This window comes from Dermacentor andersoni, chromosome 2 (assembly GCF_023375885.2).
Source record: "Dermacentor andersoni chromosome 2, qqDerAnde1_hic_scaffold, whole genome shotgun sequence".
NCBI lineage: Eukaryota > Metazoa > Arthropoda > Arachnida > Ixodida > Ixodidae > Dermacentor > Dermacentor andersoni.
Window position 1 is genome coordinate 224,430,864 of NC_092815.1, and position 14,806 is coordinate 224,445,669.

Genomic DNA, 14,806 nt, shown 5'->3' on the forward strand with positions numbered 1-14,806 from the left:
ACTGCTTATGGTACACTGTTGTTTCCACACTGCCATTACTGGCCCGGCGTACAAGCACATCCAGAGAAGGCAAGACATTATCTCTCTGTTTCGGATGTGAGCTGAATGGTGTGGTGTACGCTGTTCAGTGCCATGTGGAAAGCAACCAGGTTACAAACCCTTTTTAAACCCCATTATACCTTGGGGGCTGTGCTCACGAAACCGAAAGGCAGCAACCCTGCGGACGATCAGAGTGAGGTCGTCTACAAAGTCCTATGCGGGATTGTAACACGACTTGCATTGGCGAAACACGAATAAAAAGGGCAACGAGATTGGAAGAACACAAAGGAGACGTTGCCAAGGCCACCTGTGAAATGCGTTTTATGACCGAACTTGTCGAACACTGCTGGACAACAGGGCATTGCTTCGACCTTGACAATGCGACGACGGTGGCCCGAGAGTATAAGTGGGGGAACAGAAAAATCCCAAAATCCTGGTTCGCCTCGTCATGACGAATCGGTGTGCAACACTATACCGTGCCCCCCTGCCGGACGTTACAAGGACACGTAGACCTCCCCTTATTTCTGTATGCCGCTTGCACAGGTGGCAAAATGCCTTTTCATTGTTAATTTGTTAAGTTGGAGTAAACTTTTTTTCAATAATGAATTTACCCAGCTTTTGGAACATTTCTGCATAATTTGTGGTGAAAAAAATTCAGGTCAGCGACTTGTTTCACACACGCGACAACACGCAATGTGAAACTCAGGGTAACATAGTTACGGACTTGTTGGTTCAACACAGGTGCCGCTTAACTTAAAATAACTCTTTCAATCACTTAAACCATGGCACCTGTGCAATAAAAGCCACATCGAGCCTGCTGAGAAGCAGGCGGTTGTTTAGTCTCTGTGATATAATCATCAGCTTATGTGGAGCCCAGTGGCGAGTGAAGGACCTTGCCAGAGATCACCACTTACCTTAAAGTACATTGTATTCCTGGCCCCTGCCTTGGAATTTAGGATCTCCATCCCGCAAGGCATAATAAAGAAGAGCACACAACAAATAAAACTCAAGACACAAGAAGTTTGTTTACAGACAAAAAAAGAAACAGTGACAAAAACGTGACAAATGTGTCTGTTCACTGGCATTGCATTGGCGTCTGTAAGGGCACTAGACGTTGGAGTTGCCTGGATAGGGAGTATTGCCAGGAACACAACCTCTTTATTTAAAAAGAAACTGCTGCAGTATTATAGGGGCAAATGATTGAGGCAGCAGCAGAACCAGCGAGAGCATGGCACAGGAAGGACACTGGCTGCCAATCTGCGAAAGCCACAGAGGTGTGGGCTCAGACTTGGGACCAGACGCAGATCCTCTTGTCCCGATCCGAGCTCGCAATGTAATCTCCGCTGGGATTCCATGAGCAGGCAATGATAGGTGAACTGGAAAACAGCAGTGTTGACTATAAGGTGCAAACTCCTAGCTAAATATGATACCGTACGAAAAAGTATTTCACTTATGGAAACCCTGGTCTAACCTGCAGAAATGTGGTCAAAGCATATGAAATTCAGCGCAATGAGCACAACGAATATGAACAAGGATTTTAGTTCAGCATTGTTCATGTGTGACAAGCATAAGGAAGTTGTGCGAACAAAAGCACAATTACTTTTTACAGCGAAGCTGTATATGGCTAGCCGATTCGTCTGTCAGTCGTCTGTACGCCGTAAACTCCTCCGGCACAACCCCATGCACATGTGCGAAAAAGAAAGAAAAAAGAGGCATGCGATTAGCCAACACCACCTAGATAGCACAAGGCCTGTTCACTCCGATCCATGACGTCATGCTGCATCGCCCGAAATTTCCATTGACAAGGCTGGCATGATGAAAGCGGTGACATCAAAATCACTGTTGCCTTCTTGGGAGCATCCCCATTAGATCCTATGGCAGTCAGGCAAGGTAACATGACGTCGTGGATCAGAGTGAAAATGTCTTGTGCTATTTAGGTGGTGTTGGATTAGCTGCGCCAGTAGTGACGTTGTTGCTCTCTATTGCCGCCGACCGCGCACACAGCAGTTTCTCTGCAGCTCAGAAATGGGTAGGCCACACCATAGACTTTCTCACTATAACACTAGAGGGAAATCTGGCGGCACCATCTATGGGAGTTTACTAAGGGACGCTATGCCGTCATGGGAATGACGGTATATGTGTCTGCGACGCTTGCGTTGGCTGGTGTTGTAAGAGGCTTCATCTAAATCTTGGATATGGCTACACAAATAACGCGTTCTTAAAGTAGAATCTTCATAAAATGTTTCCATTCATGCATATTACATCTTTACTCGCCTCATGACCAAGCGAAGAAAAGCAAGAACAGACAAACTGTTTCAAAGCGAACACGAATCTTGTTGTCTGTCCTCCAACTTTAGCAGCCAGCTGATACTTCTTACATATAATTGTACATGCAATAACAAGTTCTCATACTTAAACAAAACAGGTTTTGTGCAATAATAAAGCTAAAACAGCTTTTTAGGTGCTGTTTTAGCAAAAAATTATTCATTGTGACAGACGGAACGGTGCTTGCCAGGCACGTCTTCAAGGTGTCCTGGCTCTCCGAGAACGATGCCAATCCAAAGTCACAATATACCAGCATTCCCATGCATACCACAGCTCAGCAACGCCAGATTTTCCTCTAGGTAATATAATGAGAAATTCTATGGGCCACGCGTCATACATACTCCTTAGGAGCAGGCAGCTTTCGCTCAGCAACGCTGCGAACAGAACCGGAAATGAGCTCCTCTACGCCGTGCTGATGTTGCAGTCCGGGGCACAACAGGCTTGTGCAGCAGGACGCAAGCAACAACTGCGTACCGAGCCGTCATTTAAAGGGCCCCACCAGGCCCCATAGCAAACTTTGGTTATATGTTGGAAGTTGTTACGTGTACTTTAGGGAGTGTCCTGCCACAAAAATGTTTCAAATTGGCTCATTAATAGCCAAGATAGAAATATTTCAGTGCCGTGAACTCATGATTTCAGCAGGCAGGCTCCACTGCCAAGCAAGACGCTCTCTCCACTCACCCCATCTAGCCTCCGCAAGCGAAATTCCTTCCCTGTGTCCTCCCATACCGGACCTCGAGGATCACGTGACGCCTAAGTCACAGGCCCGACCTTCATTTTTTTCTCCTCGCTTTATTTTTTTTGGCACTCCGCACTTCCGCTGACAGCGTCGTGTGCCAGCTGTTGTCTCGTTCATGCAGCGCACGATTTTGCGCACTGTGCACAAGGACACATGACAAGCGGTATAATTCAGTGGTACACAAATACTGAGGCAGAACAAGCAGAACGCAGAGCTTGATCACACACTGCAACATGGTAGAAAATGGCATAGTTTCGGTACCTGCGCACACGACTGCACGACCGTAGGAACAAGCAGACGAAGCTGAAGTACATCTCTCTTGCTTAAGTACGAAGTAAAACAAAAAATATGCAGGCATTCCGTTTATGTGTTTTATTATTGCTCTAAGCTTCAATTCATCAATTCAAGCAACAGATCACACAAATAACAGATGGTGCCTTGAATAATTCTCGAAGTCACGTGTCACCACAAGCGACGGCACACTACAGACCCAAGTACGTAAGCGCAGGGACGCAAGTATGTCACCGTCCGGCTTGGAGCGCAGCGGCTGTGAGAAGGGAAAAATGGTGTTCGGATTGAAATTTCAGACCTTTCCGCGGCACGTAGCGATGTAATTCTTTGCAAACACAATCGTTGGCACGCATTGTATGTGCTGCGCTTGTCGGCTCAAAATGGCCAGACCTGTTGAGGGGTGTTTTAAGGAACCATCGGCATTAATCCAGTGATAAACACTGGGGCCACATGTTTTAGCTTCGCTGCTGAACCATCTGTACAGTGTGCTCGGGTGGTGACCTTTTCTTTTATGTATCTGCTATGCAATATCTGAAAGATCTGATTAAGAAACGCCAATGTATGAAAGCCTCTAACCCTACAGCTAGAATGAAACGGGCAGAACTTTCCAAGTTAATCAACAAGCGTAAGACCGCTGACATAAGGAAGTATAATATGGATAGAATTGAGCATGCTCTCAGGAACGGAGGAAGCCTAAAAGCAGTGAAGAAGAAACTAGGAATAGGCAAGAATCAGATGTTTGCGTTAAGAGACAAAGCCGGCAATATCATTACTAATATGGATGAGATTGTTCAAGTGGCTGAGGAGTTCTATAGAGGTTTATACAGTACCAGTGGCACTCACGACGATAATGGAAGAGGGAATCGTCTAGAGGAATTTGACATCCCACAAGTAACGCGGGAAGAAATAAAGAAAGCCTTGGGAGCTATGCAAAAGGGGAAGGCAGCTGGGAAGGATCAGGTAACAGCAGATTTGTTGAAGGAAAGTGGGCAGATTGTTCTAGAAAAACTGGCCACCCTGTATACGCAATGCCTTATGACCTCGAGTGTACCGGAATCTTGGAAGAACGCTAACATAATCCTAATCCATAAGAAAGGGGACGCCAAAGACTTGAAAAATTATAGACCGATCAGCTTACTGTCCATTGCCCACAAAGTATTTACAAAGGTCATCGCAAATAGAATCAGGAACATATTAGATTTCTGTCAACCAAAGGATCAGGCACGATTTCGTAAAGGCTACTCAACAATAGACCATATTCACACTACCAATCAGGTGATAGAGAAATGTGCGGAATATAACCAACCCTTATATATAGCTTTCATTGATTACGAGAAAGCGTTTGATTCAGTCGAAACCTCAGCAGTCATGCAGGCATTACGGAATCGGGGTGTAGATGAGCCGTATGTAAAAATACTGAAAGATATCTATAGCGGCTCCACAGCCACCGTAGTCCTCCATAAAGAAAGGCATCAGACAGGGAGATACGATCTCTCCAATGCTATTCACAGTGTGTTTACAGGATGTATTCAGAGATCTGGATTGGGAAGAATTGGGGATAAGAGTTAATGGGGAATACCTTAGTAACTTGCGATTCGCTGATGATATTTCCTTGCTTAGTAACTCAGGGGACCAATTGCAATGCATGCTCACTGACTTGGAGAGGCAAAGCAAAAGGGTGGGCCTAAAAATTAATCTGTGCAGAAAACGAATGTAACGTTTAACCGTCTCGGAAGAGAACAGCAGTTTACGATAGGTAGTGAGGCACTGGAAGTGGTGAGGGAATATATCTGCTTATTGCAGCTAGCGACCGCGGATCTGGATCATGAGACTGAAATAATCAGAAGAATAACAATAGGCTGGGGCGCGTTTGGCAGGCATTCCAGATCATGAACAGCAGGTTGCCATTATCCCTCAAGAGAAAAGTATAACAGCTCTGTCTTACCAGTACAGTACAGTAAAACCTCGTTAAACCATACCCGCTTAAACAGTAGTTTTGTTTTAAAAGTAGTAAAGTCAAATCCCCAACTCAGTGGCCATTGAACATAATGTGTTTTGTATCCGCATAAATCGTAGCTGCTTATTGTGTACGTATCGGTTAACACATAGTGTTTCCACTTTTCGTCGTGCAAAAACGACGGTGCGTCGTCTCCATCGGGCGGCCCGGCAGAACAACAAGCCTCAGAGGTCGGAAAAACGGCCTCCAGCTCCTTGTGCGTTCGTGCGTGAAGCCACATCACCATTTCAGCGGTGTGCTAGAGAGTGTTGTGGCGTCGTGTACAAGGACTCGCGTCATGCCGAAGCTCAGATAAAAAACACGCCAGATGCTCAGCATAGAAGAAAACTTAGACATCGTTCGTGCTATCGAACGTGACATGAAGAAGTTGGCGCTGGCACGTGACAGGGATCTGCTGTTGACTACGGTGTGTGGTGCATTTGGAATGTGAAGAAGTTATTCGGCAGCGCTGCTGCGACCGTGAAAAGATGTCGGCTACGAGGTTTGACTTTTCACCATCGTTGCCTCTGTTGTTTCCAAAGTGTCAGCTAGCAACAATGATGAGGACGACACGGAAAGTGACAGCACGGGCGATTCTGGCCCGACAGTGGCAGAAGCTGTGCGTTACGTCAGCCTCATGAGTGCAATCGTTGCGACAAGAACAGCCCCCTGCAATGAAAAAGGCGGCCAGCGACTTCTGCAGCGCTACCGCGCGCGTGCACAGGGAATACGTAATGCCAACGAAGAATCTGCCATGCGAATGTTTGCCGAGAAGAGGGGGGCTGGCTGAAAAGCAGCCTCGCAGTTTCCATAAGTTTGAGGCCGTTGTCGTCGCTGCCATGCCGCCGCGACATCATACGAAAATAACATTTTAGTCGTGCAAAGTGAATAAATACTGCATGTTTTTTCCCTCTTTCATCGCACTCTCTCTGAGTTCCGTTTTTGACAGGTAAGTGGTTGATCTCATGCTATTTCAGTTAAACAGTACTACCATTTATTAAATAATTTTTCTGAGCTCCGGCCAACAACGGTTTAATGAGGTTTCACTGTACTCACGTACGGGGCAGAAACCTGGAGGCTTACGAAAAGGGTTCTACTTAAATTGAGGATGACACAACGAGCTATGGAAAGAAGAATGATAGGCGTAACGTTAAGAGGATAAGAAGAGAGCAGATTGGGTGAGGGTACAAACGAGAGTTAATGACATCTTAGTTGAAATAAAAGAAGAGAAATGGGCATAGGCAGGGCATGTAATGAGGAGGGAAGATAACCGATGGTCATTAAGGGTTACGGTTACGGACTGGATTCCAAAAGAAGGGAAGCGTAGCAGGGCGCGGCAGAAAGTTAGGTGGGCAGATGAGATTAAGCAGTTTGCAGGGACAGCATGGCCACAATTTTCACATCACCGGGGTAGTTGGAGAAGTATGGGAGAGGCCTTTGCCCTGCAGTGGGCATAGCCAGGCTGCTGCTGCTGATAAATGATGCTCTCATTAGCGCTCATGGCGACGACGTTGCGATGCAGCTCCTCACCCACTATGAGCTATGCATTTCACCGCTGATGGCGCTAAAGCAGGCGAAAATAACCAATTTCTGGAAATAAACAGCTGCCAGTGTTTCTTTTTCCTTCTTTTACTAGTTTTAGGACAACAACATTCCCACTACCCAAATCTTCTTGCATGTGCCGTGAATTTCTTTGTAGCAGGATTAGACTGTAAAGTACACATACAAAAGGTCACACAGTCTATTATCGATCTCAAGTGTAATAGTACAATTTATCCTCAAAGAAATTCACCCCAGCAGAAAACAGCTAGATTGACGTTTCACTGATGCGCAAGACGTGCCTTTCTGTATCGGAAGTTTCTCAAATATGTTATTGCTGGCAACCGTTCCAGTGATTACGATGGAACGATTGATGAAGCATGTACAAAAGCCAAAGCGCTTGATCCACAGATCGTATATCGATGAGTGCGTTCGTGCTATCATTTTACTGAATGTTACTCATTTTGCTGGGCACATGCAGAAGTTCGCCCAATAAACAGTTAGTTTCATGACTTGCGTTGTGCCACTGTGGTTGTTCACCATCAATACAATGTGATATCTGGTGGGGGTGCTTTTGCGTTCATGTGCCACTACCCCCTTCAAGCCCAAACCTGGAAGGCAACATCGCCCTGGACGATCGAGCTAGCCAGAGGCAACAAAACCTGCTCCCAGAGCATGGACTTCTACCTGAGATAACCAGGAAGATCAACCACCGCAATGACATACTGAGCATCGCCTACAGCTATCATACTGCAACAACCCAGCGAACCACCTATGTTTTGCTGATCCTCGTCCGACATCACAGAAAGCTGGCTCGAGACTCTCGAAAGGGTCTCAACCTTCAACTGGAAGTCTGAGGACAAGCTGTGCCATGTGTACTTCTCCTTGGAGGACGCCATGAAGACCAATTTCGTGAACCGGGAGATCAGTCTAACAATGTGAGAACTATTTCAAAGCAACTTCCTATAGACCTTTAAGAGTGTCGTCCGATGAGAAAGGGCTCAAGTTGTACTGGAAGCGTGAGTGCAGCTGTCAGCACCACACTTCCGCACAGGTTTCATTGCCCCCGTTGAGGCGAGGTGGTCTTCGCAGAACTGGGTCTTACCCTACGGAGGCGCCTCTTAATCCCCGAGCTGACCCCCGCAGAGTGGCTGCCATGGTTCTCCATTGTCTTGCATTTTGAAAGGTGTGTGGGATGGTGCCGCCAAATACATTCCCTCAGGAACTCCCCCGCTCCCGACAGACCAGGTCGGTGATGGCGAGTTCACTAACAAAGCCTGGTTCGCCAACATCGTCCCAGCGTTCCGGTGACGAAGAGTTGCCGACTTGGTGTATTGTCCTCCCTACAGTCAGTCGCCACAGCAGACATCGTGACGCCAAAAGGCTGTGAAATGAAGCCTTGTCGTCCTTTCAAAGCAAGTCTCCACAGTAGACCTAGTGGCGCCGTTCGGCTGGAGACCGACGGTCGGTTCCTAGAAAACGCCACCCCGCTGCTGCCGCTGGGTGGGAAAACCTTGCATGTTGGCACCTCTGCAGGCCGTTCCTAACAGGTCCTCCATGGCCCAGAAAATCTCGAGTGTCCAGCGCTGACAACCGCTGCGCAAGAAGAAAACGGCTGGTGGCAAGGGGGTGATGCCTTGGCTTGCAGCAACCACTTGTGTAATGATGTCACTGCCCCAAAACATCCAACAAGCACAGGCAACTGCAAAACAAATCGCACAACATGGCTCTGCACTGAGATGACGTATCCTGGATCTCAATATAGACCCGCTAGGCTTCAAGGAAAACATAAGTGCAGAAACAAAAAATGCTGCATTTCGCTATGCCAATTTCTTTTTTTTATATAAGGAATTTCGTGCTGACAAGTTGAGCAATCATGGAGGGAATCCTGCTAAATGAGAGGGGATCTTCTTGGCTTAACAAAATTAACAATAACAACCCCAAAATTTAGGCGGGATCACTAAATGCAGAATTCAAATTAGCCTGCTCAAACCATTCGCATTGCTATGCAACTTTCCCTTCTTATATCTAATGGAGAAGTTGTACTCTTGGAGGGTGAGGCTCCACCGGAGCAAGCGGCCTTTCTTGTGTGAAATTTGATTAAGCCACGTCAGAGGACAGCGGTTGGTCTCGAAGATGAACCTCGCTCCCTACAACATGACAACTTCTGGGCTGCCCAAACCAAACAAGTGCATTCTTTTTCTGAAGTGCTGTAGGCTTTCTCTCTTACAGTTAGTTTATAGCTGGCATAAAGGATAGGATGTTCCTCATTATCGTCGCCGACCTGACTAAGCACCACGCCCATACCTCTGTCGCTTGCGTCGCACTGAACTATGAATTCCTTTGTGTAGTCTGGCACGTGAAGCACCGGACAAGAAACCAATAACGGTTTCAAACTTTGGAAAGCGTTCTCTTTGTCCTTATCCAAGTGCATGCTATTCGGTGCTCCCTTTCGGAGGGCGTCCGTTGAAGGACTTGCTATTTGCAAGTAATGGGGAATGTACCGTCGATAGTACCCCGCAAGTCCCAAAAATGAATGAATGTCTGTCTTCGTGCACGGCTGTGAAAATTCTCCAATCGTAGTTGTTTTCAGCTCGGCCGGCCGTCTCGTGCCCTGGCCGACAACATGGCTTAGATAAGTAACCTGCGAACAGCCAAATCTACACTTTTCCGCTTTCATCGTTAAGCCGGCTTCCCTCAACCATGAGAACACCTGTTTTAGGTGCGATACGTGCTGTTCCCAGCTGTCCAAAAAAATTGCTACATTATCAAGATATGGCAACGCGAACTCCTGCAAGTATTTTAGGACAATATCCATTAACTTAGAAAAGCTAAACAGCGCGTTCTTCAGCCTGAAGCTGAGTGTGAGAGGGCGAAAAGTGCCTACAGGTGAGATAAATGCGGCATAGCGGCTGGCACTTTCTGAAAGGGGAATGTGCCAGTACCCCCGCAGGAGATCTATAGTTGAAATGTATTGAGTAGCGCTAACTCTTCCAATTCGTTCCTCAATGTTAGGTATCAGGTACAGCTGATCCCTAGTGATGGCATTTAACTTCCTGTAGTCAACACATGGACGAGGGTCCTTGTTAGGGGTTTCTACAAGTATTAGCAGTGACATATAGTCACTCTCAGCGGGCTCAATCACTCCCAACTCTAGCATGCGCTGTATCTCTGCCTCCATAATTTCTCTGTCGTGGAGACACCCTGTAAGGCTTTGATCCTACAGGTTCGGTTGATGTCAGTTCTATTTCATGTGTTATTAGTTCAGTTTTAACTGGCCGATCGCTGAATCTGTCGAGATATTCCCCCAACAGCCCTCTTAGCTCATCTAGCTGCCCGGGTCTGAGAGAGTGCGAGCTTACTGAATGTTTTACTGCTTCTTCCAGGTTGATTTCAGAGTTGGAAGTCGCTTTACACTCGTTAAACTCAGTACTAGTATCATCCTGCTCCTTGATGGTACAGTTAACACCTCCGCTCTGCTCTACGTATGGCTTCATCAAATTGCAGTGGTATATCCTCACCTCCTTCCTGCAACCTGGTTTACCCGAGCGCTGGCAGGCGTCACATGATCTTAAAGTTTTCTACGTCTTTGCAACAGCCAGGCCAGTAGTATTCCATAAGCAATCTTTCCTTTGATTTCATTGTGCCTAGGTGGTCAGACCACCCATTTCCATGACAGACTCAGAAGGTCCTCCCTGTACCTAGTAGGTACGACTAATTGATCTAGAATCCTGCCCTTTCGGTCCCTGTAGTGCCGATACAACAATCCTCCTCTCTCCTGTATCGTCACATTGCGCCTAGCAATGCCTTCTTTAGCTGTGTGATGTAATTTAGCTAAGCTGTCATCATTCTTTTGCTCGGCTGCCAGTGACTCTCTGTCCACACGTAAGAGCTGATCAAAGTTCTTGGAGGCCGGTGATAGTAATGGCCCTGTCTTGCTTGCGATTGCGTCAGCTGGCTCTTCCTGCAGGTGTGAACTTTGACACCCTAGTGATACACTCTCGTTGAGCTGGTAGGCTTTCCTCAACCGTTTTTAACGCAACAGCGTTAAGGAGCTCGTGTCAAAGAAAAGGCGAGTCATCGGCGGCGTTGGCCGTTAGCGAAAAATGGCAGAAGGCAATTCATAAAAACAACTTGCAAGATGGGCTGGGTGGGAATCGAACCAGGGTCTCCGGAGTGTGAGAAGGAGACGTTACCACTCAGCCATGAGTTCGATGCTTCAAAGCGGGACAAAAGTGCCTCTAGTGAATGCGGTGTTGCCTTAGAAACGTGCCGTAGAAATTTATACTGCGGTGTATATCGGTAATTATGAGCATGTAAATTACAGAAGTCGCAGTGAAACACGTAGCGAAGTACGTTTCCGCTACATTTCTTCTGCGCTTGGCGTGCAAGCAGAGTCATCTTGCGGCAAACACAGAAGACCCCCTCCTCGCAATGTACGGCGCTGCCCCGACAGGTGGCGCGCCACTCGCCCGCTTCTCCCCTTCGTCTCGTTTGAGCGCATTGGGGCCGTGCGGGAACCGGTGCGAGGATTCCCCAATACCCTCGCGTTTAATAAGTTTTCTCGCTCTCTCCCCTTTCAACTTCCAGCGTGCGTCACTCGAACCCTCGTGTTTAGAAGACGCGGCTCCTCTTTCCGCTCACAGCGCGATTCCTAGGTGTAGCGTCCGATGCTGGACGCCTCTGACGTGATCGCTGCGCCGTAGCACGTCTGGTGGGAAAGCGTCCACTGCGATGTGTGCCATGCTGCTGGAGAGGAGTCATGCGTCTGCGTGGTGCTCCCAAGCGAGATAGAGGACGATCCCATCGAGGCGTTAGCCCCATGATTGCGTCCGCCTTCATGGCGCGTCGCGGCCCGGCTGTCCATGCCGATCATGACGTTTGGCTCGCGTAGATCGTTTCTCCCTTCGAAACACCGAGTTCTTTGATTCATTAAGCTTGCTCAGGCGCACGTTTCGTCTTTGTGTGACTCAAGAGCATGCCAAGCGAATGAGTGGGTGGTGTGAACGGGGTGCGATAACGCTATCGCTTTCCACTCTTGAAGGCGAAGCTTAAGCATCCTCCAATTTTTTGTCCCTCGAGCCTAGCTCAGATTCGGTTACTGAAGTTACCTCTTTTGCTACTTCCGCTGGAGTAGCTTGTGCATTTTAAGCCGAAAGCAACGCGATTTTGTGAGCTTGGCCTCGCGTCAATGCCTGTACTACGTCCTCTCTCAGTTAAAGCCCTTTGTCACGCAGTAACTGATCCGACCGATTCGAATAAATGTAAGGGTACTGCAGCAAAAAAAATTTGGAAACTGCAACTTCAATCACGAGCTCCCCGAATGGTCCACCGATTTTGACTTTGGCCATGGGCAGATACACGCTTTGTTCTTCTACAACCTGTTTAATCCATGCTACTTCTCCAGTGAAGTCATCTACCGTCACATAAGATGGATGGACAATGTCCGTAGTGGCGGCACTGTCTCGCAGCACTGGGCATGGTTTGCCATTAACTTGCAGGTCGTGAAGATATGGGCTTAAAAGTTCCAGATTCTCGTATTTTTCATCCACGTAGGAGAAAACTACGCTAGGCTTCCCGCAGTTTCCCGCGATATGTCCTAGTTTGTGGCACTTGTAGCAGCGAATCGGTCTGAAAGATTCCAATTTTCTTTTCTGCTCTTTTTGTACGGTTTCCCCATTTTATTTCTCCTTGCTCTTTTCTGAGGGCTTTTCCTCCATGTCTAAGGCTCCGGTCGTTTAGTCTGTGAACCTTTTTTGAACAGAAATGGCTTCCGTGGTCCATTTCAACCGTCCCAATTTCCGTCCTCGGCGTTCAGCTTTCTATGCTTTGCGTACTCTTCGGCTAATTCAGCCACCCTTTCCACAGTGTTTACATTCCCTCTGTCTTACACCCACAGTTTCACAGCTTGGGGGATGCTCTTGTAAAACTGCTCTAGACACATGCATTCAATGATCATGTCTCTGCTGTCGTACGCTTCTGCGCTTTTCAGCCACTCGACTAGGTTTGCCTTTAAGCTATGTGCAAACTCCGGATATCCCTCGCTATCCTTTTTGCCTGTGCTTCTAGACCTCTGCCGAAAAGCTTCGGCTGAAAGGCAGTACTTTTTCAAAACACTAGCCTCAACTTTCACATAATCATATGCATCCTGCGCACTGAGTCTGGCAATTACTTCCGCAGCCTCACACGGCAACATAGACAGCAACCGCTGTGGCTATATACTCGGACCGAAGTTCATCTTCTCGCAAGTCCTTTCAAAATTTCCAAGGAACAAGCCTATGTTGTTTCTGACCTCAAATGGCTTTAACAGCCAGTCCATGCAGTATGATTCTGCCTCACTTGATCATCCCAGAGCCCCTTCACTTCCTTGAGACAACTCCAAACGTTTGCTTTCAAGTTCAAGTTGCATTTTTCTTAACTCGCGATCTTTCTCGCGTTCCTCTCTCTCTCTCTCTGTCTCGTTCTTCTCTCTCAGTCCCGTTTCTCTCTTTTCTTAAGAATTTACAACCTCATTTCAATGTCTTCCTCACTGCCCTGTTCGGAAATTAGCTGCAATAATTCCGATTTTAGCATTTCCTTGCGTATATCTAAGCCCAGTTCCTCACCAACAATCAACAATTCGTCTCTCAGCAGTGTCCTTAACTCCATGGTTGCTGCTTTACTGCCTTGGTCCTGCTCGCTAAACCTACCTAGGAAAAACACAACCTTGCTAACAATCAATAATCTAGCTTCCCTACTCTTCTAAACAGAACAACCACAAAATGAAGCCTAGAGAGTCAAAGTAAGAACCAAGCACTCACCGCAGACACAGCACCACGTTGCAAAATCCGTCACACTGCTGCCACCAGTTGTAAAGTTTGGAGTCGGGCATGAATTAGATGGTAGCTGGCCCATGCTGTCGTCCAACTCATCCACGCTGAGGATGTTGTTGAAGTGAGACTTGTTCTCAACGAGAACGAAGAATATGAGTTTATTTACAGTATCTACATAAGGATGTTGCAGTACATCAGTCTAGCATGACTGCAAGAGAAAGCACACTGATGAGTCGTGCAACAGCTCCTTAAATACACTCTGTCCTCCCTAGATCTCTAGGTGAGGGAAAACGTTCGACCAGAGTCATTGTAGCTGAGCCGCTTTTGAGGGGGAGGTCTTACACACACACTTCCGCACAGGTTTCACTGCCTCCACCGAGGCGAGACGGTCTTCGCAGAACTGGGTCTTGCCTTACGGAGGCGCCTCTTAATCTCCGAGCTGACCCCCGCAGAGTGGCTGCCGTGGTTCTCCATTGTCTTGCGTCTTGAAAGGCGCGTGAGACGGTGCCGCCAAATACATCCCCTCAGGAACTCTCGAGACCGAGCTCCCGACAGACCAGGTCGGTGTTGGCGAGTTCACTAACAAAGCCTGGTTCACCGACCTCGTCCGGCATCCGGCATTCCAGCGACAAAGAGTGGCTGACTCGGCGTATTGTCCTCCCTACACGGTCCGTCGCCACAGCAGACATCGTGACGCCAAGAGGCTGCGGAATGACGCCTTGTCATCCTTTCAAAGCAAGCCTCCACAGTAGACCTAGTGGTGCCGTTCTGCTGGAGACTGACGGTCGGTTCCTAGAAAATGCCAACCCCGCTGCTGCAGCTGGCTGGGAAAACTTTGAATGTTGGCACCTCTGCAGGCCGTTCCAAACAGGGCTCGCAGAGACCTGCGTGTGCCAGGAAAGTATAAGATCGGCTGTCCGCGATAGCGGACAGCCAATTTTTTATGCGAACACCCCATGGCACACTTCGGCCTCCGCGGCCCCAACCCACAGGCAGCCCTGCTTCCAGCTTTGATCCCACCGCTACCACTTTGGTGTCCTGGAGGCGCCGCCAATAATACAAAAT

General features: G+C 47.8%; 1 protein-coding gene across 2 annotated transcripts in view; it reads right to left on the minus strand.

Moving 5' to 3' along the window:
• Positions 1–1,045: 1,045 nt before the first annotated feature.
• Positions 1,046–14,806, minus strand: part of Atg16 (Autophagy-related 16) — a 313,574-nt gene continuing 299,813 nt past the window's right edge. For both annotated transcript variants that reach the window (XM_050186603.3, XM_050186604.3), the window contains one exon: positions 1,046–1,415. In XM_050186603.3, coding sequence (XP_050042560.1) covers positions 1,322–1,415 — 94 coding nt within the window. In that variant the 3' untranslated portion in view covers positions 1,046–1,321. The remainder of the gene's footprint in view (positions 1,416–14,806) is intronic.